At 51.1% G+C, this 25944-nt stretch overlaps 2 protein-coding genes and 1 non-coding gene across 7 annotated transcripts; 2 read left to right on the forward strand and 1 right to left on the reverse strand.

The window, feature by feature from the left end:
- The first annotated feature begins 1697 nt into the window (after nucleotides 1-1697).
- PPP2R5D (protein phosphatase 2 regulatory subunit B'delta) lies at nucleotides 1698-23918 on the forward strand. The gene is made up of 16 exons (XM_008153289.3): nucleotides 1698-1827; nucleotides 7381-7458; nucleotides 18496-18718; nucleotides 18949-19148; nucleotides 19233-19343; nucleotides 19435-19527; nucleotides 19919-20049; nucleotides 20170-20229; nucleotides 20341-20449; nucleotides 20662-20715; nucleotides 21027-21197; nucleotides 21299-21426; nucleotides 22065-22166; nucleotides 22259-22331; nucleotides 22473-22589; nucleotides 22735-23918. Exons 1-16 carry the CDS (start codon nucleotides 1801-1803, stop codon nucleotides 22870-22872), a joined length of 1815 nt encoding a protein of 604 aa, XP_008151511.1. The 5' UTR covers nucleotides 1698-1800; the 3' UTR covers nucleotides 22873-23918.
- Nucleotides 16039-16144, forward strand: LOC114226967 (U6 spliceosomal RNA). The gene has a single exon (XR_003613069.1). It is a non-coding gene; the product is annotated as a U6 spliceosomal RNA (small nuclear RNA).
- On the reverse strand, nucleotides 23812-25940 carry MEA1 (male-enhanced antigen 1). 5 transcript variants are annotated; one of them, XM_054722500.1, is made up of 4 exons: nucleotides 25871-25940; nucleotides 24882-25162; nucleotides 24694-24796; nucleotides 23812-24179 (listed from the first exon to the last, which is right to left on the reverse strand). In XM_054722500.1, the coding sequence occupies exons 2-4, from the start codon at nucleotides 25149-25151 to the stop codon at nucleotides 24028-24030; spliced, it is 525 nt and encodes a 174-aa protein (XP_054578475.1). In that variant the 5' UTR covers nucleotides 25152-25162; nucleotides 25871-25940; the 3' UTR covers nucleotides 23812-24027. The 5 variants fall into 5 exon arrangements, with proteins under 5 accessions (XP_054578475.1, XP_027983857.1, XP_027983853.1 ...); XM_028128056.2 differs by lacking the exon at nucleotides 25871-25940 and adding an exon at nucleotides 25701-25787; XM_028128052.2 differs by lacking the exon at nucleotides 25871-25940 and adding an exon at nucleotides 25672-25755.
- Nucleotides 25941-25944: the final 4 nt, after the last annotated feature.

Consider the following 25944-nt stretch of genomic DNA (forward strand, 5'->3'; position numbering starts at 1 on the left):
ATTACCTTAAAACTGTATTAGTCACTGGGAGCCAAACACTACTTCTATAAGACTTCCACACCTCTTAGGGCTGGCTCTTCAACCCACTATAAGCTTCCTTTTACTCCTCTGAAACTTTCCTGTAAAGATCACCAAAACCTCTCAACTGCAGAATCAAGGTGACGCTGTCTGATCTTTATCTTACTCATTCTTCCTCTGGAATCTGACACTATTGACCAATTCTCTTACTTCCTTTGCCATTGTGACACCAGTTTTCCTCTTGCATCCCTGATAGCTTCCTGAAGTCATCCTCAACTCCTCCCTTTCCCTTACACATCCTCCCCACAATCTAGTGAATCATCAAATCCTGTTGATTCTACACATTTCCCAATTCCATCCTTCTTCTCCAGGCCCATGGCCATCTACATATATATATAAAAGCCTAATCTGCAGTGTCCCCTCCTGAGTTAGACTCACCAGGAGTTTGATCACTTGCTATGATGCGAGCTGACCACCAGGGGGCAGCGCGGAATGAAGGAAGGCCCCAGCTGGCAGCTGCTAGGGACCCTACCCATGCATGAATTTCCTACACTGGGCCTCTAGTTGTATTATAACATTGCTCTCCTGGGCAAGTTTTTTTTTTTTTTTTTAATATTTTATTGATTTTTTACAGAGAGGAAGAGAGAGGGGATAGAGAGTTAGAAACATCGATCAGCTGCCTCCTGCACACCCCCTACTGGGGATGTGCCCGCAACCAAGGCACATGCCCTTGACCGGAATTGAACCTGGGACCCTTGAGTCCGAAGGCCGACGCTCTATCCACTGAGCCAAACCGGTTTCGGCATCACAGGCTTATTCTTAAGCCTTCTCCAGTTTCTTCATGTAGTCAATCTGCTACTGGAGTCAACTTTCTGAAACATAGTCCTCCAGCCCAATCTAGGTTTGTGTAATTTATTACACTGTATCTTAACCATCTGTTTATACCTGTCTGTGAACTTCACCTGACTGGAACTCCTTGAGGGCAGGAACTGATCTTATCTATTAGGACATTAGCTTGTGCAGGGTGGGGAGTAAGGGATGTATTTCCCAAGACACTAAACCCTGAGTTTCCAAGTGCGCAAATCTAGCTGGTTCCCCAATCCCAGGAGATCTGCAGTAGGAACAGGGACCCACTTCCCAAAGTAGCAACAAACCCGGGATTCTCAACTTACTGCACCCAGGCCCCAGTCTGCGAGGCTTCCCCTTTGATTCTCTGCAAGCCCTGTCTAGGAAAGGGATGCCATGGAGCACTCTCCACCAATTAGTGCTACGTTACCCTGAAGAAGAAAGGTACCCCTTCATTTTAGGGCTTCTTTCCTTCCTGGGCAGAGGAGCAGAGTGGAGAACGAGTGAGAGCCCCCTTAAAAGGGAACGGGCCGTGAAGAAAGGCCGAGGCCGACGTACCACCGACGCCGGAGTGCGGCACTCGGTCCCCAGCTCGGGCTTCCCCTTACCTCCGCCTCCTTCGCTAAGCTCGACCCACTTTAGGGCGGGACCTCCCACTCCGGCCAATTCTTGGAGCCGAACCCTGGCGGTTTGTACTCTTCTTTTCCAATGAGAAAAAAAGGAAGCAGCTTGGCTCCAATGGCCAATCCGAAGAGGCGGCGTCTGGTTGTCAGGCAGGTTTGGGAGAGTTCGGGCCAATTGGAGGCGCAGACAGCGATCCACCCGGGCGCAGCGCGCAGGCGGTGGCGAGGAGACGCCGAGCGGGCCGAGTGCGGCCGAGCAAAGCCGGAGCCGGAGCGGGGCCGCAGGAGCCAGGCCGGGTCCGGACGGGCCGAGATGCCCTATAAACTGAAGAAGGAGAAGGTGAGCGTGGCCCTTTTCCTCCCGCCTCCGCCTTGGGGCCTGCGCGGAGCTCTGGGAGGGGCTCGAGCCAGGCCCGGGACAGCCCCGGACTGACCCTCCCGTCCGGCCCCCGCAGGACTCCCGGGGCCAGCCCTCTGTCCCCGCTGCCGGGCGCACCCCCCGCCTGTGCTGCAGCTGGGAAAGCACCCTCATCTTGCGCGAGATAAGAGTCCCCCCCACTTACACCTCCCGACCTACCCCGGCCCAGGGTAACCCCTCCCTCCAGATCTGCCCCACTCCCAGGTCACTCCCCGCTTTCTCTCCCCCCACCCCTCACTCCCCCGCCCCCACCCGTTTGCTGGTTTGGGACAGCCCTCATCTGAGGTAGTCCCTCCAGAACTACCCACCCTCCCAGTCCCTTCCCTCCTCTTCCGACCCGCCCGGGCCTGCACCGGCCTTCCCCACCTTTCCCTACAGCCCCTTCTCCCGCCCTGCCAAGCTCCCTGACCTAGAACAGCTCTGCTTGCTCTCTTCTCCTCCGAATCTGGCCTAGGCCCCTCCCTCTAGTTCTTCCTTCACACACAAACTTGGGAGCCAGGACTGAGCCTTTCCTTCTGTCCGTGGAACCTCAGAATGTCAGTGCTGGATGGGACCGCTGAGTGCATTCAGTGCGATCCGGAGTGGTACAGATGAGGAGACTGAGGCCCGGACAGAGGAAGGGACTTGGCCAAGGTCACACAACCTGCTGGGGGCCCAGCTGCAATACCAGGGCTCCTGACCGAGAGGCCCCTTCTTACCCAAGTCCCCTCTAACAGGCATCAACCGTCTCCCAGGTTCAAACCAGCCACCATTCCCAGTCTGAGCAGGCTCCTTCCCCTAATCCTGGGGTAACCTTTGCATTTATTTTTTGCACAATACTGGACTTCTGTCTTTCCTGGGCCATACTGTCCATAAATCTGGAATCTGCCCTCACTATCAGATTAGTTTTCCTTCTTACCCCACGGACTAGCCACCCCTGAATGGTGTCCTGACACAGGCTGTTTCTTTCCTTTAAAAAAAAAAATGCTTTATTTGTTGACTGGTTACTTTTAGAGAGAGAGAGGAAGGGAGGGAGGGAGAGAGAGAGAGAGAAAATTCAATTTGTTGTTCCACTTATTTATGCATTCCCTGGTTGATTCTTGTATGTGACCTGACTGGGGATCAAACCCACAACCTTGGCATATCAGGACGACACTCTAACCAACTGAGCTACCTTCCTCGTCTACCTCCATACCACCTTCCCCTGTTCTTCATCCCTGCCTTTCTCTGCCCTCTATTTCCTGCTATTGCTGAGATCTGACTCAGAGGTGTGGTTCCTTTGAGGTACAGATTCACACAGAGGATGCTAGAATACCAGTTCCAGCCTCCCCCAGCTTCTCCTTTCCTGGGCTGGTTCCTCGTGCTGAGGGGACAGCTCTGGCCTGGTGTTCTGCACCAACATAAAGCAACCTACTTTACGACCCCAGAGAGAGGTGTCATGCTTTCGTTTGTCCTCTGATGGGCTGGGTTGCTGGGCTTCCATCTCTGACCTTATCAATTAAACTCTATCCTGGGGCCGTTGGAGATCTGCCAGGGTTGTCCCCATACCCTCTCAGGTCCTGATGTTCTGAGTGTAGGGTTGTGATGGTGCACTAGGCACTGAACTTCGTGGGGCACTGAGTTGGTCAGGGTTGTGTGCCTCACCCAGGCCCTGTCCTCGGCAAGTGGGCATGCTACAGTGGTTTGGGCAGCTTAGCTTTAGATGATACACACACAAGGGGCTAAAGGGCTCCTTCAAAGGGTCACAGGTTCGATTCCCAGTCAAGGGCAGGTACCTGGGTTGCAGGTTTGATCCCCGGCTTGGTCAGGGCGCATGCAGGAGGCAATCAATAGATGTGTCTCTCTCACATCTCTCTCTCTTTCTCTCTCTCTCTCCCTCCCTCTCCCTTCCTCCCTCCCTCCCTCTCCCCCTCTGTCTTTCCCTCTCTCTCTCTTACTCTCCCTCCCCCCTCTCCTCTCTCATCCTCCCTCCCTCTGTTCCACTCTCTCTAAAAATCAATGGGGGAAAAAAATCCTCTGGTGAGGATTTAAAAAAAAAAAGGCCCTGCCTGGCCGGCATGTCTCAGTGGTTGAGCGTAGGCCTGTAAATCAGGAGGTCATGGTTTGATTCCCAGTCAGGGCACATGCCCAGGTTGTGGACTGGATCCCCAGTGTGGGGCGTACAGGAGGCAGCCAATCAATGATTCTCATCATAGATGTTTCTTTCTCTCTCTTCCTTTCTGAAAACAATAAAAATATATTTTAAAAAAAGAGAAGGAAATCTTACCAGAAAGAAAGCCCTGCACCGGTGTGGCTCAGTTGGTTGAGCATTGTCCCATGAACAGAGAGGTCACCTGTTCAATTCCTGTTCAGGGCACATGCCCAGGTTGCAGGCTCCATCCCTGGTAGGGGGTGTGCAGGAGGCAGCCGATCCATGTTTCTCACATTGATGTTTCACTCTTTCTCCCTCTTCTTTCCTCTCTCTCTCAAAAAAAAAAAAAAAAAAAAAAATCAGTAAAAAAATATTTTTTAAAAAAGAGTGCAGAGGGGCATGGAATTCGGGGGAAGCTGGTGAGGTCTCCACCTATCTAGTTTTTAGTCTGATGGAACAGATATTGTCCCATCCACAGAAAGACTTTCTCTATTGGATGACTGAGAAGAAGAAATTTGAATTTGACTTGCTAGGAACACAGGGATAAGTATTTGGTTGGAAAAGAGTATTGGAAGGATTGGAGTACCTGGAGCCAGCCATCTCTGATCCCCTTCGAGGTTTAACATTCTGCTTTTGATTTCCAATTGCCTTTGGCCTTCTTCAATCAATGATTGGCAAGTCCTGAGGAGGAAGGTGGTGACATGGGACAGATTTGCCTGGATGGGATGGGGTAGGGGCAGAAAGAAGGGATGGGTAGAAGTGATGCTCATCCATCACATCTCTCCTTTCTCCTCCATTTGAGTTGGCCCCAGTCCTGGCCATTCTTCACAGCTTCTTCCCTGAAGCCACTCCTGAACCTTCAGGTGGGAGTGAGCTCTCCTCATCCCCTGGATTTACAGGACACTTGGTCGGTCACTTATGCCCCTTTTGTGTTCTTTTGGACTGGAGTTAATTATGGACAAGTCCTTCTCCTTGAGATAATAACTAAGTTCCATTTTGGTTTGGCATCTCCCTCGCACACAGTAGGCCCTCAATGGATGGGTGCTGAGTCAATCCCTCTTCTTCCCTCATGTTCTGATCTGAGACTTGCATCTTTTAGGTTCCTGAGTCAGGTGCCCCTGCTCCCTCCCACTTTCTTCTTGTTCATAATGATAGTAATAACATTGACTAACATTAAGATTTTCATGGACACTGTGCTGAGGGAATCAGGAACCACGATTGTCGTCACTTAGTAGATGAGGAAACTGAGGCTCAGAGAGGCTAGTTAACTTGCGTATGATCATGTAACTGGTAAGAGTTAGGCCCGGAACACAGGGCTGGCTCCATGGTGCCATGCCGCACTGGACTGCTGGGCTGGGCTGACGTGTGTGCCCTTCACCTGTTCTGCAGGAGCCAGGGAGCGAGAGTGCTGGGCCCCGAAGCTGGGATCTTTCTTAGGTGCATTCCCTGAGAGAGATGACTGAGTGCTTGTAGGGTAGGTGGGGGCGGGGGGGCACAAAAAAGACCCAGTAGCTTATGATCAAGTTGAAAGATGAGACACGTCTTTGTCCCTCCCGAAGAGGGGTCACCTGTGTCCAAGGGGCCCACATCTGGGGTCTGTACAGTCACCTGTGTTGTGTTCTGCCTGCACCCCCTCACCCTTTTCCTCTCCACCCCATGATCTGAGCCACTCCCTGGCCCCTTGGTGAGGGGGTCAGTGTGCCCAGCGTGGTCAGTAGGCAGTGGAAGAGTATTCAACCCAGAGAAGGAGCGCCTGCCTGCTCCTGCTTGCTCACGTGACTGCTCGCTCGGAGCTGCTCCACACCTGGGAATGGCTTCCTTCTCCCCGCCCCCACAAAGCCTTCCCCCTACTCCACCCACACAGAGCTTTCTTCTCCCTGAAATCCATTTGCCCCCATAGTCACAACCACTTGATTAATGCTTCTCACTGGAGGAGCTTGGATGCCATTGAGTTGCAGAATCTCAGAGCTGGAAGTGATTTCCAAGGTCCTCCAGTCCAGTCTGCATTAAGGCTCGAAACCCCTTCCGCAGCTCGCCTCGGAGGAGGCGTCCCTGCGCCCCTGCCTGAATGCTCTCGGGGTTGGGGACTTGCAGCCTCACTAGGCAGCCGGCTTCTGTGCAGCTGCTCTGGCGAAAATTCTTCCTTGTTTGGAGCCTCCTTGTCTTCCTGCCACTTCAGCCTCTTGAGCCTCTGGATCCACATAGAACAAGTTGCATCACTTGTCCACAGGACAGCCCTTTAGTTATTTGTAAAGAACCCTCTTGCTCCCCCTCCTGCCTGACTCCTCCCTGCCATTGTTACCTCTCCCAGTTCCTGCAGCTGTTGGTCTCAGGACATGCTTTTGAATCCACTCCAGTATGGGTTGTATTCCCCCCCACCCCCACCCCAAAGAAAACCTAGAATTTGTCTTTGTCCCTCCCGAAGTCTGTTGCTCACAGCTGAACCAGATCCTCCACAATGGCCCCGTCCGTCAGTGCCAAGGTTCCCCATGCCAAGCGCTCCACACAGGCCTGTCAGCTGGATGGAAGGTTCAGTGAGCTGCCGGGCATCCATGGCGCACAGATGGATTGTTTGGAGCTCGCAGTCAGACCTAAATCCCCACGTCTTTTCCACATTTTCCCCTTCTTGTCCCTGTGCAGTTGCTTATTTTGGCCCGAAGCATAGGAAGAGATGCTGGGCAGGCCAGGGCTCGGAGCCAGTGGCCAGGTTCCCGAGGGAGACTTGGGACTAGTGCTCACTCTTTGTAGGAGTTCAGGGCCTTACTCCCACCCGTCTCTGTCCTGTCCACTGAGGCATTCTTGGGACAATTCCTGTACATGCTAGCATTCCTGGGCCCCACTGATGGTGCCAGTATCACCCTGTCATCTGGGTGCTATTTGTGACATTTGGAAAAAATGCCTCCCGCTCTTTCCAGATGGCTTTGCGGGGAGCGCGGTGACTCCTTCCCCTCCAGCATGAGAGCCTCAGGCACCCTCTGCCCACTTTGGCCCGAGCGAGCTAGTGTGAGCAGCTTGTTCCGTCATGCTTTTCCCTTAAGACTTTTCACCTGGTTGTTGACAGAGGCACTCCCAGGCCCTAACTCACCTACCAGCCTTGGGAGACGACAGAGCATTATCATGCTTCATTATTGTGTGTGGGAGATGTCTTCCCAACCAGATTCTAAACTCCTTGGAGGGATTAAATTTCCCTTTTGTACCCAACCCCTCCTCCCCTGGGCTAGATACAAGGCAGGTGCTCAGTAGTTCTGGTTGATTGATTGATTCAACTGGACAGAGGATCATTACAGCCAAGACCTAAGGGGTCCAGACAAGGCCTCTCCCTTCCCCTGGCAAATACTAACTCTACCTCCATCTTCTTCCTTCAGGAGCCCCCCAAGATTGCCAAAGGCACGGCCAAGTCCAGCAGCTCGGGCAAGGATGGCGGAGGCGAGAGTGCTGAGGAGGTAATGAACGTGGGCGCAGCCCTAGTTATGCTGTGCACACCGGCTCCAACTGCTGGCTGGCTAGTGGGGTGAGGGATCCCAGGGGGCCAGAAGTTACCGGGGCAGGAGGGAAGGAGGCTCCACAGCCTGGGAGGGACCTCAGGCATGTTTCGCTTCGGCTGGTGCGGACCAAATAAGTTCTCCCATTCTTCAGCCTCCCCGGTGATTCCTGTCAAAGTTGTTTCTCTGTCTCAACAACTTTGAGTATTGAGTTCCTTTTTCCTTAGGGCAAAAAGCTAGGGGTACCAGGTCCTGGGAAGAAGGGGAGAAGTATATGATGCTAGGTGGTGAGTGGCTTCAGCATGGCTCTGGGTGGGGGAGGGGGGGAGAGTGGGGAGTGGCTGGTGTTCCTGAGTCGGCCGGTCCTGACCAAATTGGAGGACAGTTATGAGCAGAGGTCAGCGCAGCCCAGCAATCTAGGGTTGTAAAGCAATAAATGGCAATCGGAGAGAACACTGGAGGGTGGAGGGCCTTAAGGAAGTCCAGAGTATGTCCATGAAGGTTTTCAGTGTGCTCATGGGGATGCTCAGGCAGGGGGATGATCCTGACATCGTTGAACAAATGCTCTTATTTCCCAGGAGCTGGTGACCTTGATTTCTCTGCTTCCTGCTTCCTGTTCTAAACTGTTCAGAGGGATGGAGGAGAACAGAAAACAGGGGCAGGTCTTGAGTGTTTTTGGGAGAAGAGATAGATTAACAAGTGTTTGGGGTTAACTCTGGACTTAGATTTTTCTGGGTATTTTTGGTCCCTGTCACCTTTAAAGAGATCTGCACACTTTTCACGCCTGTGACCATCGTGTGAGGCCTCATCTGAGTAACTGGAAGAAGCCGGGTGGGTGTCCCCCACTTTTCAGACACGGAAGTTGTGGGCTGCAGAAGATAAAGTCCTCCTTCTCTACACTGACAGTAATCTGATCAGGTCTCTAGAATAGTCCTTATCACTGGGCGTTGTAACTGTTCTCACATGTGTTATCCCCACGACTGTGGGCTCTGAGGGAAGGAGCTGGCTTCTTCCTGCACGTCCGCAGCAGATCGGTCAAGACTTCCTCGGAGCACTCCCTCTGGGCTCCGCCTCCCCTGTAGGAATGATGACACCTGTGGAACCCACAGGGAAGGCCGCTGGGAACTGGCAGCTGATAGTCAAAGCAGCAAGAGAGACTTAGAAGCTGGACGGAAAGGATAGTTAGGGGGCTGCTCCCAGCTTTTGCTTATTACCTACTTTTTCAGTTATTAGTTTGATGTCACTTATCACCATCAAACCAGGATTATAGGAAATAAAAGGACTTTTTAAGAAGAACAAAGGGGGGGGGGGGGAAGGAACATAAATATAAAAAATAAAATGGCAATAACTACATACCTATCAATAATCACTTTAAATGTAAATGGACTAAGTTCTCCAATCAAAAGACAAAGAATAGCTGAATGGATAAGAAAAAAAGATACACACACACACACACACACACACACACACACACATATATGTATATATATATATTGTCTACAAGAGACCCACTTCAGATTGAAAAGATACACACATACTGAAAGTAAAGGGAAAAAGGTATTTCATGCAAATAAAAATTTTAAAAAGCTGGCATAGCACTAAATATATCACACAAAATATCAATAAAAATATATAAAGAAAGAATAAAGCAATCATTAAAACTGACGGCTATTTTTATAGCTCTTAAAATATATATTTTTAGTGATTTTAGAGAGGAAGGGAGAGGGAGAAAGAGATAGAAACATCAATGATGCAAAAGAATCATTGATTGGCTGCCTCCTGCATGCCCCCTACTGAGGATTGAGCCCACAACCTGGGCATGTGCCCTGACTGGAAATTGAACTATGACCTCCTAGTTCATAGGTCGATGCTTAATCACTAAGTCACACCAACCGGGCTATTTTTTTCTTTAATGGAACAAAGAAATAAGCATCTTATTAACTTGAGTCTATGGTGTTGACTATAAAAGATTTACTATGTAAGAATATAAATGCCCAAAACATTTATAGTATTTCATTTACTTTATTTTATTTTTTGTATTTCATTTACTTTAAATAAAACTGATTACGTCTGACTGGTGTGGCTCAGTGGTTGAGTGTCGACCCATGAACCAGGTCACAATTTGATTCCCAGTCAGGGCACATGTCCGGTTGCAGGCTCGATCCCCAGTTGGGGGCATGTAGGAGGCAGCAGATCAATGATTCTCTCTCATCATTGATGTTTCTATCTCTTTCTCCCTCTCCCTTCCTTCCTAAAATCAATAAAAATATATATATTTTTAAATCAAACTGATTAAAAAGAAAAAAAAAGGATTGATGTCATTTCCTGAAAGCAGCCTTTCTTGACCACCACCTCACCCCCATCCCCACCTGCCCAGGACACAGGGCTCCGGCTCTTTGCTCTTCTGGCACCCAGTCCCATCCACGGCAACACGCAACCGCAGTTGTAATGAAAAATTCCATGTGAATCCATCGTTCAGGAGTTGGCTCCTTGGTTAGTGTGTGAGCTCTGTGAGGCTCTCGTTCAGTGTCGAAGGGCCTGGCACACGGGAGGCGCCAGCATTTGAATGCATTAGTGAGTGAAAACTGAATGAGCAAACAAACCAATTTCAAATTAGAGCTGGAAGGAACCTTAGAATCTAAACCTCTCCTTTCATAGGTGGGAAAACGAAGGCTCCAACAGATTAAGAAATATGCCAAGACCAGCTGCTAGGATTTCTCCACTGCCTTTCTGGACAAATCTGATAAAGGCAGGAGTAGGTCAATTTCAAGCCCTCTGGGGCAGGCGTGTTGAGTTCACCTTTTGCGCGGCTTTGTGAAACGCTGCTCAGGGCTTACCTGTAAGGCAGCTACAGGAATTCTGCCACATGCTTTCCTAGACACGTACCCAGGTGGCCCCACGCGGAGGGACAGTGGAAAAGTTGGTGGCCAGGCCGTGAGGCCCAGGTCATCAAAAGCTGTTTGGCAGTGTTTTCCTTGCCCTTCGTGTAGTCCAGAATTTTGGGCTCTTACAGCCAAATTTACCCTGTGTTAAGCATTTGCCAGTCTTTCCAATTGACCCTAATAATTATAGCAGCCAACATTGATTTTACTGAACAGTGACTTGTATATTAGTGTCCTGGGGCAGCCATCACAAATGACCACAAACTGGGTGGATTATAACAGCGGGTTTATTTTTCACAGTTCTGGAGGTCAGAAGTCTGAAATCGAGGTGTCAGCTAGCCAGTTCCCCTGAGGTCCTAGGGAAGAATCTGTGCCGCGCCTCTTTCCTAGCTTCTCGTGGCTTTCAACACTGCTTGGTGTTCCTTAGCTGGTATCGGCATCACTCCAGCCTCTACCCCCGTCTCCACATGGCCTTCTGCCCTGTGTGTTAACTGTTTCTGTGTCCAAATTTCCCTCTTCTTACAAGGACACCAGTCCTGTTGGATTTAGCACCCATCCTAATCCGATATGACCTCATTTTTACTTGATTACATCAGCAAAGAGCCTATTTCCAAATAAGGTCACATTCACAGATGTTGGGTTGATGTGGATCTGGGGGACACTGTTCTACTCACTACACTCTGTACCAAACACTGTGCTGAGTACCTGAGTACTTTGCATGCATTTAATTTTATAACCTTCTCATGTAATCTTCACGACACTCCCGTGAGGTCATCCCATTATCATTGTCCCCGTTTTACAGATGAAACTGAGGTTTAACAGTGTTAACTAGCTTTTACTTGGCAGTAAAACAGCGAATTCAACCTAGGTCTATGTGGCTGGGGAGCCAGTTCCCCTGTGTTTTTTATTTTTATTTTTAGAGAGAGTGGAAGGCGGGGAGAAAAACATCTATTTGAGAGAGACACATGGCTTGGTTGGCTCCCACATGCACCCCGACCAGGGCCACGAATGCGCCCTTGACCAGGAATTGAGTCCAAGACCCTTTGGTGTGCAGGCCGATGCGCTAACCATTGCGCGCACCAGCCAGGGCCAGTTCCCCTGTGTTCTTGATGACATGATACACCGGCTCTCAGATTCTAGAAGACAGTCTTGGAATGGAAAGGAGCCCTAAGAGATTAGGCCAGACTTCCTCTGACCTGCTGCTGCAGGCAGGGGTTCTTTCTTGGACTGTCTGTGGAGAAAGCAGTTCAGTGCTGTGGACTTTGCTATGTCCTGAGTTCTGGGAGTGAGGACAGGGGGAGGAAAAATTATCCTGTTCTTCCCCACTTCAGCCTGACCTCCCTGTATCCAGAGTTGTTATCCTAAAACATTTTGGTCTTATCAGTGCTCTACTTAAAAGCCTCTGTCGGAGCCCTGGCCAGGTGGCTGTTGGTTGGAGCATCGTTCTGTACACCAAAAGGTGAGGGTTCGGTTCGCAGTCAGGTTTCCGGTGTGATCCCTGGTCAGGGCGCATGCAGGAGGCAGCCGATCGATGTTTCTCTCTCACATTGATGTTTCTCTCTCCTTTTCCCTTCATCTCCCTAAAAATCAATAAACATATCCTTGGGTGAGGATAAAAAACACCCTCTGTCCCCACCTCATTGTTCACGAATTCAGATTCGCATTGTCAGCCCTGCTGAGCTGGCTGCACCCCATTCTTTTAGCTCCCATCCTGGTTTCTTGTCACGATGAGCCCTTTTATGACTCAGAGCCCTTATTGATGTGATTCCGTAGGCCTGGACTGCTTTATTTCTCTCCTTTCTTCCTTTGCTTAAACGCATGTTTATCCATTAAGAGCCAAATTAAAAGTCACCTCTTCAGGGTCATCTTCCCTAATCCTTCAGGCAGAGTTTGTAGCTCAGCCCTCTGGGTTCCCACAGCCTTTGTTGCATTTCCCTTGTACTAATAGCTGCTTTCTGTCTGTCTCACCCACTGGACTGTGAGCTCTTTGAGGGCAAGGGCCATGTCTTCTGTCTGTCTTACCCACTGGACTGTGAGCTCTTTGAGGGCAAGGGCCATGTCTTACCTTTTAATCTCTAATGATGTTTATGTATTTATTTATTTATTTATTTAAATATATTTTATTGATTTTTTACAGAGAGGAAGGGAGAGGGATAGAGAGTTAGAAACATTGATGAGCCCTAGCCGGTTTGGCTCAGTGGATAGAGCATTGGCCTTCGGACTGAAGGGTCCCAGGTTCGATTCCAGACAAGGGCACATGCCCCTGTTGCAGGCTCAATCCCCAGTAGGGGGCGTGCAGCAGGCAGCCGATCAATGATTCTCTCTCATCATTGATGTTTCTATCTCCCTCTCCCTCTCCCTTCCTCTCTGAAATAAAAAAATATATATATATAAAGAAAGAAAGAAACATCGAAGAGAAACATCGATCAGCTGCCTCCTGCACACTCCCCACTGGGCATGTGCTCCCAACCAAGGCACATGCCCTTGACCGGAATCGAACCTGGGACCCCTGAGTCTGCAGGCCGACACTCTATCCACTGAGCCAAACCGGTTAGGGCTCTAATGATGTTTATTGAATAAATGAAGGAAGGAAAGAATTAAGCACAGCTAAATAGAGCTCTAGATGTCAGGATAGGAGAGAAAGCTTCTGTGGTTTTCAGGGTTTTAAACCAAAAGGATCTTTATTTGGCTAGTAATCTATACTAATAAAAGGGTAATATGCTAATTAGACCGGGAGACCTTCCAGGAGACCCTCCGGACTTCCTTCTGGACAAAGCCATGGTGGTGGGGCAGAGGCAGAGGTGGTAAGGGGTGATCAGGGCAGCAGGGGAGGGAAGTTGGGGGTGATCAGGCCAACGGGAAGGGCAGTTGGGGGCAAGCTGGCCTGCAGGCAGAGTGGTTTGGGGCGATCAGGCAGGCAGGCAGGTGAGCGGTTAGGAGCCAGCGGTCCCGGATTGCAAGAGGGATGTCCGACTGCCGGTTTAGGCCTGATCCCTGTGGCCTGATCCACAGGGATCGGGCATAAACCGGCAGTCGGACATCCCCCGAGGGGTCCCAGATGGAGAGGGTGCAGGCCGGGCTGAGGGACACCGCCCCCCCCCCATGCACAAATTTTGTGCATCGGGCCACTAGTTCATTATATAAAAGATATAACATTAGTTTTTGCATTTTTCACTGTTTATGTTTCATCATTCTGTTAACAATACTTTCTATAATGTTAAATATTTCTATCTCCTACTTTATTTATGTTTAAGTACGTGGGTTGAATTATTAATGGTGGCTGTGTTAGGATCCGGTTGGACCTGCATTCGTTCAGAATGAGCAAATACAGTTGCAGTATATACCGAGTGTGAGAGAGGGGTGTGTAAATCAAAGCACCACTCGATTGCTGGAGGCCTGAACCTAGAAAAGCTTCCTGGAGTTTGGATCCTGTTGAGAGTTTAGAAGTAGGAGGAGAAGGTACTTCGGGCAGAGGAGATGGCCACTAGAGTCTCGGCTGTGGGACCAGGCAGGACATAGGAGGGGTGGAGAGCAGGTCGGCCACGATGCCTGTGGTCGGCGCCCAGTGATGCTCTGATAGCTGCAGAAGGTTCTCAGGGGGCTCACCTGCCTCCCACTTCCAGCCCAGGTCGGTGGAGAAGTCAGAAGCTGGAGTTTTCAGGAGAAAGTGTTGAACGCGAAGTGCATCGCTGGCATATCCCCATACCTCCCTCTGGCAAGCACGTTTCCTTGCGAAGGACGCACAGACCAGGAGACGCCTCATCCAGGCTTGGCAGCCGGGGGCTTTGCTGGCTGGGCCAGCTGTCTCTCAGATGCTTCTTATGTCTGAGGCCTGGGAGCCAGCGGCCTTATAAAACCGGGATTGTTTTTAAACTTTGATTTTTTGCCATGCAACCCTCTCTTCTCTTGACACCTCCATGGAGAATAGTTGGGAAAACACTGATCTAGTCCCACCCTCCTCCTCACTAGCAAAGAAAATTGAGGCCTTGCTTTTCCCTTTCTGGAAGGAATGCCTCCTTTCTCTGGATGTCCCCTTGGTGTGAGGTTCGTGGAGGTGCAGGGTGTCTGCATCTTATCTCGGAGGATGGAGAGAGACCTGTTTTTCCTGAGTTTTGTTTCCTAGCTGCTACAAAGGCCCTCACCCTAGTGTCACCAACGTTTCTCCCTCCCACTCTGCTCTGCCACCGTCCAGGGCTCTGTTCTGAGGGTTCAGTCGGGACAGGAAAACCCTGTGGGGAGGGGCCTGGGTTTGGCCCCCAGTCAGTCAGCCAACCAAGCATTTGCTAACTGCCTGTTAGTTGCCAGTGCTGAGGGGACCCAGAGCGGTGCAAAGTGGGGTGCAGGCTTTCGAGGGACTTGCTGTCCGGTAGAGGAATGACACTTGAACAGACTGAGTAAGAGGTGTCACTAGGGATGATCACAGATCCAGTTGGGGAAGGGGCATGGATACCCAAGGCCTGGAATGTGAGAAGGCTTTTTGGAAAAAGGTGGGACTTAGGCTGGGTCTTGAAAGATGCAATGCCCCATTTTAAAACAAGGAGGATAATAGACTCTGAGGAACATTTGAAGTGTGCTAATTTCAGGAATTTCCAGGCTGCATTCCTGAAATCCACAGGGTGGGAAATGGTAATAATTTCCATTGCCCTGGCCTAGTAGCTCAATTGGTTAGAGCATTGTCCCCAAGGTTGCTGGTTCCATCTCCACAATCAACGTTCCTCTTCTTTCCTCTGTGTTTTTCTTCCTCTCCCTCCTTACCTTCTTCCCTCCCTCTTTCCCTTCCTTTCTCTCTCTAAAATCGAGAAATAAGATTTTAAAAAATAGGTACTATTATCATCTCCATTTCATAGACGAGGAAACTGAGGCACCGAGAGACTGTATGACTTTCAGCTAATTAATGGCAGAGTCAGGAGTCAAACCGAGGCAGTCAGGCCCAAGTCTGCTGGTCATGGCAGGAGAAGTGTGTGATGGCTGCTTTTGCCCCGCCTCCTTACGTTCCCCTCATCCAGTTGGTGTCGGGCTGTCATTTCAGGCAAAAGAGAGGGCCATACGGGCAAAGCTACACTGGACCCAAGGGCTGCCCTGGGCTGGACCCTGTCCCCTTTGTTCTCCGATCCCCACAGAGGTCACAAGCTTGACATAATTGTTTCTATAAAAAATTCAGAGCCTACGCCCTGGCCGGGTAGCTTGGTTGGTTAGAGCATTGTCCCAACATGCCAAGGTTGTGGGTTCGATTCCCTGATCAGGGTGCATACAAGAATCCATCATTGGATGATGCAAAAATAAGTGGAACAACAAATGGATGTTTCTTTCTCTCTCTCAAAATCAGTAATTTTTTTTTTTTTTCAAATTCAGAGCTTACAAAGCATAACATTTCTGTCTTCCTCCCTCCCCCCTCCTCCAGACGCTTTCTGATTTTCCCATTCTTATTGTATGAAGTAAGAGTTTGTGGAGGAGGCTGGAGAGGAGGTGGGGATGGCAGGTATGAGGACAGGAGGACAACTTTCCTGTGGTTGGGGTACCCAGCTAGACATGGCCTCACCCCTCTGGTCCTACTGTAATTTCTGGTTGGTCAGCCTCTCTCCTCTCCCAACAGGGGGGACCTGGACACTACCTGTGGGTGGACAGCCCTGAAATGTCTGTGTAGGCTGAAATGGGCTTCGTGTTCACTGCGGCAGTACATATACTAAAATTGGAATGATACAGAGAGATTAGCATGACCCCTGCGCAAGGATGACATGTAAATTCGTGAAGCGTTCCATATTAAAAAAAAAAAAAAATGCCCGGCCAGTGTTTCTCAGTGTTTAAGCATCAACCGGTGAACCAGGAGTTCAATTCCCATTCAGGGTACATGCCCAGGTGGTGGGCTGGATCCCCATTAGGGGGCATGCAGGAGGTAGCCAATCAATGATTTTCTCTTATCAGTGATGTTTCTATCTCTCTCTCCCTCTTTCCCTCTTTCTTCCTCTCTGAAATCAATAAAAACATGTTTGTTTTAAAAAAAGAAAATGGGCTTCCCGGCCGCTGTGGCTCAGTGGTTGAGCGTCAACTTATGAACCAGGAGGTCATGGTTCGATTCCCGCTCAGGGCACATGCCCAGGTTACAGGCTGGATCCCCAGTGTGGGACGTGCAGGAGGCAGCCTATCAGTGATTCTCTCTCATCATTGATGTTTCTGTCTCTCTTTCCATTTCCCTTCCTCTATGAAATCAATAAAAAAAATATTTTTTTTTTAAAGAAAATGGGCTTTGTGAGGCTCTGACACCCTTGTCTGGGCAGAAGTAAGGAGATAGTTTGTAAAAGGTAGCTGTCTTCACAAAATGTAGAAAAACGTCACCTGTCACTCTGCTCCCACAGGAGATGGGCATGGCCACAGTGGTGGGCTTACTCCTGTCCTTTCCCTCTGACCTGGCTCAGGCTCCGTGTGTTGCATTGTGGGGGAGCTCATGTATGCACAGTTTTGTATTACCCTTATTTTGCTTAGCATAGCAAGCAGTTTTCTGTCATCACATAGTTTTAGTTTTTTGTTTTATCTTAAGTTTTTATCGCCGTGATCAGCAGGAACATGTACATTGTTCAGAAAATCAGATAGTACTTGGGCTGCAATGTCAGGGCAGCCCTCCCAGGCTCCTCTCCTGCTGCTCCGTGGCAGCCACTTTCAACTCCTAACTTTCCTTGGAGAGTGACTTCTGTATTTCCAAATAAGATTCTGTTACTGTTTTGTTTGTTTTTTAATTTTTGAGATTTTTATATTATCTATTGACTGTACTGTGGAAAATCAAACCTCAGTGTCTTATACCTCTGCACAGACATCTCCCCTCTTCTCAAACTACTCATCACCAATTTTGGGTAAATAACTGTGATTGAGTAAATATTTTTTACAGCTGTCCCATGTATGATTACATTTAGTACATAGTTTTATAAACATGATTTTAACTCCATGACAGCCCATTTAGTTATTTGTTTGCTATTATAAATAAGGTTTTAAAAAGTATAAAAAGGCCAAAGCCTCTTTTTTAAATTGAAATTTTTGTGTGTTTTTAGAGTGAGAGGAAGGGAGAGGGAGAGAGAGAGAGAAGCATCAATGTGGGAGAGATAAACATCAATTGGCTGCCTTCTGCACGCCCTCCACCAGGGATCAAGCCCACAACCTGGGCATATGTCCTGACTGGGAATTGAACGGCAACCTTTTGGTACATGGGATGTGCCCAACCAACTGAGCTGCACCAGCCAAGGCAAAAGACTTTTTTTATATTTAGGATTTTTCTTAAGCTATATTTCTAGTACTTAAACTGAGACCTGGGAATGAATTTCTTTTAACTTTTAATGGAAGAATGTCATACATTCAGTAAAGTCATACAGTACAGTAATCTTAGGTGTCTGCTCAATTAATTTTTACATGTATATATGCTATGAACTATCTCCCAGATACAGTCAAGATATAAAATGTTTCGCCCTAGCCAGCTTGGCTCAGTGGATAGAGCGTCGACCTGTGCACTGAAGGGTCCCGAGTTCGATTCCAGTCAGGAGGGCTTTCCGGGTTGCAGGCTCGGTCCCCAGTGGCGGGGCATGCAGGAGGCAGCCGATCAATGATTCTCATCATTGATGTTTCCATCTCTCTCTCCCTCTCCCTTCCTCTCTGAAACACACACACATATATATTTTTTAAAAAGATAAAAAATGTTTCCATTACTCAGAAGGTTCCTCCTGCCCTTTCTCAGTCAGTACTCACACACCACCCCTCACCACCTCCAGCGAGGCCCTGGAAAGATAGCTTCTTTTCTGACTTCAGTCCATCAATCCATGACTTAGTTTTGCCTGTTCACCCTCACCACAACCTGTGAACTGGAGTGAACGTGTTGAAGGCTCTGTGCATCACTTTGGAGACTTCACTCTGTGATCACTCCCAGGGATAACCAATAACCATAGGCGTCTCTGACCCTGGCCTTGGCTCCTTCAGGGCAGGGGACATAAACGGACTGGGGATGGAGGCTGGCCCGGGCCTGGGTGGCCAAGTTACCTACCACCTGTAGTATGCAAACATGCCTACTCAGATTCACCTCGGGAAGACATCTGGGGAGCTTGGGGAAGGGACTCCCACAATTCACTTGTTTGACCAGGCCCAGCCGCAGCCACCACCCCAGCCCCAGCCCCAGCCGCAGTCCCAGTCTCAGCCACCGGCATCCAACAAGCGTCCCAGCAACAGCACGCCACCCCCCACGCAGCTCAGCAAAATCAAGTACTCAGGGGGCCCCCAGATTGTCAAGAAGGAGCGACGGCAAAGCTCCTCCCGCTTCAATCTCAGCAAGAACCGGGAGCTGCAGAAGCTTCCTGCCCTGAAAGGTACTTGGAGGAGGTCACGGGGGGGCTGGTGCACCAGGCTTGGGGGCACTGGGTGGTTTTGGTTATTTGGGGGTGGGGGGTGGGGATGGGAGTTCTAGCAAATGTGAGGGGAGTTCCACTGGGGACTGAGGGTGCCAGGGGAGCAGGACCAGGTAGGGGAAAGCCCTGTGAGGCCGCTAGGGCATGGCAGTGAAGGACGGGGAGGGAACCTGACTGCTGGCCCCCTCTAGATTCGCCAACCCAGGAGCGGGAGGAGCTGTTTATCCAGAAGCTACGCCAGTGCTGCGTCCTCTTTGACTTTGTGTCAGACCCACTCAGCGACCTCAAATTCAAGGAGGTGAAGCGGGCAGGACTCAACGAAATGGTGGAGTACATCACCCATAGCCGCGATGTCGTCACCGAGGCCATTTACCCAGAGGCTGTCACCATGGTGGGCGCAGGCAAAGGGGAAAGTGGGCAGGGCGGGCGCCCTGGAGAAGCCCAGACAGACTCTCACCTGGGCTCTACCCCTCAGTTTTCAGTGAACCTCTTCCGGACACTGCCACCCTCATCCAATCCCACCGGGGCCGAGTTCGACCCAGAGGAGGATGAGCCCACCCTGGAAGCCGCCTGGCCACACCTCCAGGTACCAGGGCCTGGGACACTCAGACCTGTAGTCAGGGGATCTCCCGGTCCTTGGGGAATGCCCCCTGAAGGGTGCTCCTTTCCCTCCACAGCTGGTGTACGAGTTCTTCTTACGTTTCCTTGAGTCTCCTGATTTCCAGCCAAACATAGCCAAGAAGTACATTGACCAGAAGTTTGTCCTTGCTGTGAGTCCCTGAGTTCCTGTCCTTCCCCTCCTTCCAGTGTATGGACTCTGGCCCCACATCCCTTACTCCGGGTCCCAGTTCTTTCTCCTTCTAAGAATATATCGGGTTTCAGCTGCGTCTGAACAGGACGCTATGAGGGTTAAACAAACCTACTCTGCCCGCAGGAAGCTTCCAGCATAATGGAAGGAAACAAAAGCAGCAACAAAGTATGCAACATGCATACTCAGCTGTCACCTTGGGAAGAGCAGTGTAATAGAATTCCTCTTTCCAGGGCCTTGTCCCCACGCCCCTCTCCAGAGAACCTGAGCTTCTCCCAGCCAGGACCCTGTCCCCCAGCCCTGCCTGCCTCAGCCCCTGCCTCACTTCCACCTTTCTTCCTGCCTGCTCCCAGCTCCTAGACCTGTTTGACAGTGAGGATCCTCGAGAGCGGGACTTCCTCAAGACCATCTTGCATCGAATCTATGGCAAGTTCTTGGGGCTCCGGGCTTATATCCGTAGGCAGATCAACCACATCTTCTACAGGTGAGGCCAGGAGCCAGGCTCAGGAGCAAAGCAGCACCGCTAAGGTGGGGGGAGAAGGGAGGTAGGGGGGGACTTCAGGGGGGCATCAGGTTGTCAAGAGACCCTTTTTTCTTCCCTCAGGTTCATCTATGAGACGGAGCATCACAACGGGATTGCCGAGCTCCTGGAGATCCTGGGCAGGTGAGAGGTGGGGTGGGATGGGGTCACACATGCCTGAGAAAAGTTGGGAGGGTTGGTTCACTGAGCTTGGACCAGGCCCTTTGGTCCTAACAAACCTCCCTTAACTCCTAGCATCATCAACGGCTTTGCCTTGCCCCTTAAGGAAGAGCACAAGATGTTCCTTATCCGTGTCCTGCTTCCCCTTCACAAGGTCAAGTCCCTGAGTGTCTACCACCCTCAGGTAAGCCGCCTTCCTCTTGATGATCCCTGATTGAGCCTGGCAGCAGAGAAGACAGGGAGGGGAGGTATTCCAGCTGGATGGGGAGGCAGAGGGAGTGGGTGGGATAATTCCAGTCTACGCCTCCTCTTCCATTTGGGGTCTTGCTTCTGTCACTGATCTCCGTGAGAGCTGGGCCCTGCACCTCACCTCCTTCCTGCCTCAACCTTTTGCAGCTGGCATACTGTGTGGTACAATTCCTGGAGAAGGAGAGCAGTCTCACCGAGCCGGTAAGTCCCTCTCTAAGCCCCAGCGTCCACCTCTGTCTGTCCGCAGTACGTCTGTATCTGTGGAGCAGTGCCGTAAGCAGGTGCTCCGGAGGGATGGAGCCCAACAGGTGACATGGCTTCCTCTCTGAAGAAAAACCCAAGTACACCTGGAAACAGATCCAAGTCAGAGAAACATGAGCAGTTAGCTGAGGCCACCCAAGCTACACCCACTGCGGGGTGCGGTGGGGGGGGGGGGGGGGGCAGAAGACGTCCTGGAGAACCAGGCAGGTGTTGAGTGAGAATTTTATCCCCATGTCCTCCTCGTCTCACAGGTAATTGTGGGGCTTCTCAAGTTCTGGCCGAAGACCCACAGCCCCAAGGAGGTGATGTTCCTGAATGAGCTGGAGGAGATTCTGGATGTCATTGAACCTTCAGAGTTCAGCAAAGTAATGGATCCACTCTTCCGCCAGCTTGCCAAGTGTGTCTCCAGCCCCCATTTCCAGGTGAGATCCAGACCAGCATGTCCCAGCCCATCTCCCAGAAACTGAGAGGGTCTTGAGCAAAGCAAGCTGTATCCTCACTGAGTCCTGCCTGTCCCCACCAGGTGGCAGAGCGAGCTCTCTATTACTGGAACAATGAGTACATCATGAGCCTGATAAGTGACAATGCTGCCCGGGTCCTCCCCATCATGTTCCCTGCACTCTACAGGAACTCCAAGAGCCACTGGAACAAGTAGGGGGCTGCGGTGGGGCTGTGGTTTTGGAGCCTGTGAGGGTGTGGAAGACCTACAGAGCCCAAGGTCTCATCTGGTCACTTTGCAAGTAGGGGTGGTGCCCACTGTATTGTTGATAGGACCTTGAGGATTGGGGAGAAAAGATACCTATGTGAGAGATCTCTGATACCAAACAGCAGAGCAGTGGCCTGCATTACACCTCTTCTTGGAGTCAGACATTTTGCTGCTTTGGTCACTTAATTCCATGCTGTGAGAAGTTGATGTGACCTTAGTATGTGTTGAATCCGTGTTGTAAAAGGCTTTCCTGCTAAAAGCAAGCGCCCTGTGGTGCAGATGCACATCATGCTGCTGGGAGGCCATTCTGTGGGCTAGGCAAGTGGGAAGGAGGAAGGTCTCGGAGCACGGGGTGAAAGGAAGGATGGACAGGCACACCAATATTTGTAAAAACCCTGAAATGCCGATCTCAGGTCACATGATTTGACCGGAGAGATGAGCTTACACTGTATAGCCGTTAGTGAAATGGGAGTAGTAAATGAGAAAGCTCTTAGCAGAGACACCTTCCAGGAGAGAGCAGGCTGGGGCCTGGCACTGAGGGCAGGCTCTGGCCTCTTACACCCCATCTTTCTTGCGGTGGCAGGACAATCCATGGACTGATCTACAATGCCCTGAAGCTGTTTATGGAGATGAATCAGAAGCTGTTTGATGACTGCACACAACAATACAAGGCAGAGAAGCAGAAGTGAGTGTCTCCACTCAGAGCCTTCGATTGTCCACCACCAGCCCCCTTCGCTTCTCTTTCAAACTCAATCTCCATCCTATCTGCTCCCTCAGGGGCCGGTTCCGAATGAAGGAAAGAGAAGAGATGTGGCAAAAGATCGAGGAGCTGGCCCGACTTAATCCCCAGGTGAGGTTTTTCTGCCACTGTCTAGAACTGAGGGGCCCCTCTGAGGCGGGGGGGAGGGTTTGTTTGAGGAGGAATAGAGACAAACAGGTTCACAGATTCTGAAGTGGCTCTCCCACTTGACCATGCCTCCTTTCCTCTCAGTATCCCATGTTCCGAGCTCCACCCCCGCTACCCCCTGTGTACTCGATGGAGACAGAGACCCCCACAGCAGAGGACATCCAGCTTCTGAAGAGGACCATGGAGACAGAGGCCGTGCAGGTGGCAGGGCACAGAGGGAGGGGGAGCGGCAATAAAGCTCTGAAGGGGGAGGAGACAGGAGCAGCAGAGCCAAGGAGTGCGGGGAAACAATAGAAAACACTGGGAATCGGTCACCATTCCTCTCCTTCTCCCTGTCCACACACAGATGCTAAAGGATATCAAGAAAGAAAAAGTGCTGCTTCGGAGGAAGTCAGAGCTGCCCCAGGACGTGTACACCATTAAGGCGCTGGAGGCTCACAAGCGGGCGGAAGAGTTCTTAACTGCCAGCCAGGAGGCGCTCTGACGCCGTTTCCTCCACAGGGCCACAGCCCACTCAGCCCTGGGACGCTGCCCCAGCCCTCCACCCTTTGCTCCCCACTGGCTGACATGGGGCAAGGCAGTGCCTCTTTAGCTCTTCTAGGGAGGGTGATGCAGCACTTGAAGCAGGGATGCCCAGAGTGGTCCCTCTTCTCCCCAAAATGTGTTCGTGCCTCCTGGTGGCCAGTACAGACAGGCTGAGCACTGAGGTGCTTAGTGTTCAGACAACTGGGGATGCCTGTACCCTCTTGCTCCTAACCCCACAGCTACCTGAGGCTGCTCTGAGAAATACACAAAGGAATACATATGCTCCTCTCCTCTCCCCTTCATCTTCATTTGAACTCCAGGGGTCTCTTCTCTCCCTCCCCTGCAGAGGCACACAGGGAGCAGCAGATTATTCTCACCAAAGTTATGCCAAGCCCCACTGACCCCTGAAGTCAATAGCTGGAGGGGCGCCAACCCCCAACAGCACAAAGAGGCCCCCAGCCCCGGCAGTGTGCAGGCTGAGGGGGCTGTATGATTTCCTCTTACCCCTTGCCTGACCAAGACCATGTGGGAGGTCGAAAGGAGAACCGCATAAGCTATGGACAACAGGTAATGAATAGAGGGCCCAGATGGATCAGAGAAAGGGATGAACAAACACCCTGCCTTGTGCCCCCTCCTTGGTGAGCAGCAGCCCTGGGACCACAAACATGGAAGGGACCACCTGGAGCTGACTGCTTTCCTGTGCTTTTGGTTCCCAAAGCTAAGAGGAAGGAAGCAGGGAGCAGTGTCTAAGCATGGCTCCCTCCAACATCTATTTATTTTCCTTGTTTGTGCTAATGCCGGGCAGGCCCTCACTTGTCCCTTTCAGGCACCATGGAGAGGCAAGAGGCTTAGGAGAGCCAGACCCGGGTTCCAGGGGCACAGGCAGTGCAGCTTGGGGCTGTGTACATAGGGTGCTTTATTCTCCAGAGTGATACATGCTGTGGTGGGTTGGGCTTGGGCCGATGTCCCCATATGTACAGACTGAATAAAGTGGGTCTCTGAGAAGTTTGATTTGCCTTGATGTGGAAGGGAGATGGGCGTTACAACCAGGGATGTGTTCAGTCCTGTGCTGGTTCCAGTAGAATGCAGGGAGATAAGGCAGCTCTCAAGATGGTCACTTCCAGGCAGGGGATGCCTGCCGGGCTTGGAGAGCCTTCTGTACCACGTCTTCCCACTGGGCATCTGATATCTCCCGAGCCCAGGCAGGAACCCCTGGTGCAGGCAAGCTTACTCCAGCCATTGTCCTTTTCACCAGCTCTACATGTTCTGAAATCACAGGCAGAGACCAATTAGAGGATAGAAAAGATGGGACCAGCTTCCCTGCCCATTCCTTGAATTAACCCAGAACCACTGGGTTAGTAAAGTCACCAAATCTGTCTGTTATTTCTAGGCAAGCCTGCCCATTCCCCAAGTCTAACAGAATAGCATTTCACCTGGATGCTTTTTTAAAAACAAAATTTTTTTATTGATTTCAGAGAGGGAGAGAGAGAGAAACCTCAATGGTGAGAATCATTGATCGGCTGCCTACTGCACGCCCCCTACTGGGGACTGAGCCCACAACCCAGGCATGTGCCCTTGACCAGAATCAAACCCAGGACCCTTCAGTCCACAGGCTGATGCTCTATCCACTGAGCAAAACCAGCTGGGGCTCACCTGGATTCTGAAGTCTGCAAAATATTAGATTACAAACTGTCATTTTAGGAACAGGGTATTGCTCTGTGACCTCTCTATTGGCTCTGGCCAGTTCCTTTCCTCCATAATGAAAAGAATGATTTTTTACCTGGGTCCATGGGAATAGAGCTGTGGTTGCTCAATGCTGTAGCTCCCTCCTCATCTTCATCCTCGCTCTCTAATGGTGGGTCTGGCAAGTGAAGCCCCAGGGCCTGAACAGCCAGAGAAGACAGTTCAGGGCCAGCTCTTCAAGGATTCCCAACTTCGCCTCCAGGAATAATGCCTCCTCCATCTTACCTGGATCCGGTCCTGGATATCCGCCACTACATCTTCTCCATCCCCCACTGGTGCCAGCTCCACCTCCTCTGGTTCAGGATCTTGGTTCAGGGGCTGGTAGGAGTAGCCAGCTGGGCCTGCCCCGGTTTCCTCCTGCTCTTCCTCAGGCTCCTCACTGCTCCAATCCCCAGTGCCTTCTGTGGGGCCCTGGTGCGGCCCTAACTCCTCAGTCTGATTAGGAAAGATACGCTCTGGGCCCATGTTGTCTCCCCCTAGAACTACTGCTGCCATCCGGGCAAGGGCTGCAAGAACAGGGAGGCATGAGAGGGATCTGATTAAATTAGCTGTGCATTCAGCCACTCATCCAGCTCCTTGTGGTCTCCTTCTGTGTCCACAAAACATTTAAACGCCCAACCTTCTGCACCCCGACCCACCTTAGCATCTCCTGAGCCCTTCACCTTTTAAGTCGGGCTCTTACCTCGAGCCGAGGCCCACCCGCCTTGCTCGGCCATTTCTTAAATATTTAACAGCAGAACCAGAGGCTAAGCCATCTCTCAAAACACACCCCTTCCAGAACCCCGCCTTCCCGCCCCCACTCCTGACTTGGGAACTTCGGAAGGGCAAACAAGCTCCTAAAGGCAAGGCGTACCCGTTCCCTTCTCCCCTCTCAATGGGGTTCCCCTCTGTACCACCTGACAAACGCCCTTCAGGCCCCAGGGGCTCCCCTCCAATGGCCCCAGCTGCGGCGTTTCCCACCCACACCCACCCCCACCCCACCGATTGTCGGCGCCGGTGTCTCCGCGCGCCTCACCCGCTCAGAGCCCGCGGCCGAACCCGCACCTTCACTTCCGCCGGGGCAGGACGTGCGGGGCGTCTAGTCCTCCAGCCCCGCCCAGTCCTCATGATGGACGCGAAAGGGGACAACGACTCCGCCCCCTGCCCCGCCTCCATCATCCCCGGCTCAAACAAAGAACTACATTACCCAGTGACCCCCACGGTTTTTGGCACACCCGCACATGCGTAGAATCTCCTCGAGCGCCGTCCACTGCTCAGCACCTCGCGTGCCTCCCGAAACTGATGGACT

This window comes from Eptesicus fuscus, chromosome 10 (genome assembly GCF_027574615.1).
Source record: "Eptesicus fuscus isolate TK198812 chromosome 10, DD_ASM_mEF_20220401, whole genome shotgun sequence".
In the NCBI taxonomy this organism is placed as follows: Eukaryota; Metazoa; Chordata; class Mammalia; order Chiroptera; family Vespertilionidae; genus Eptesicus; species Eptesicus fuscus.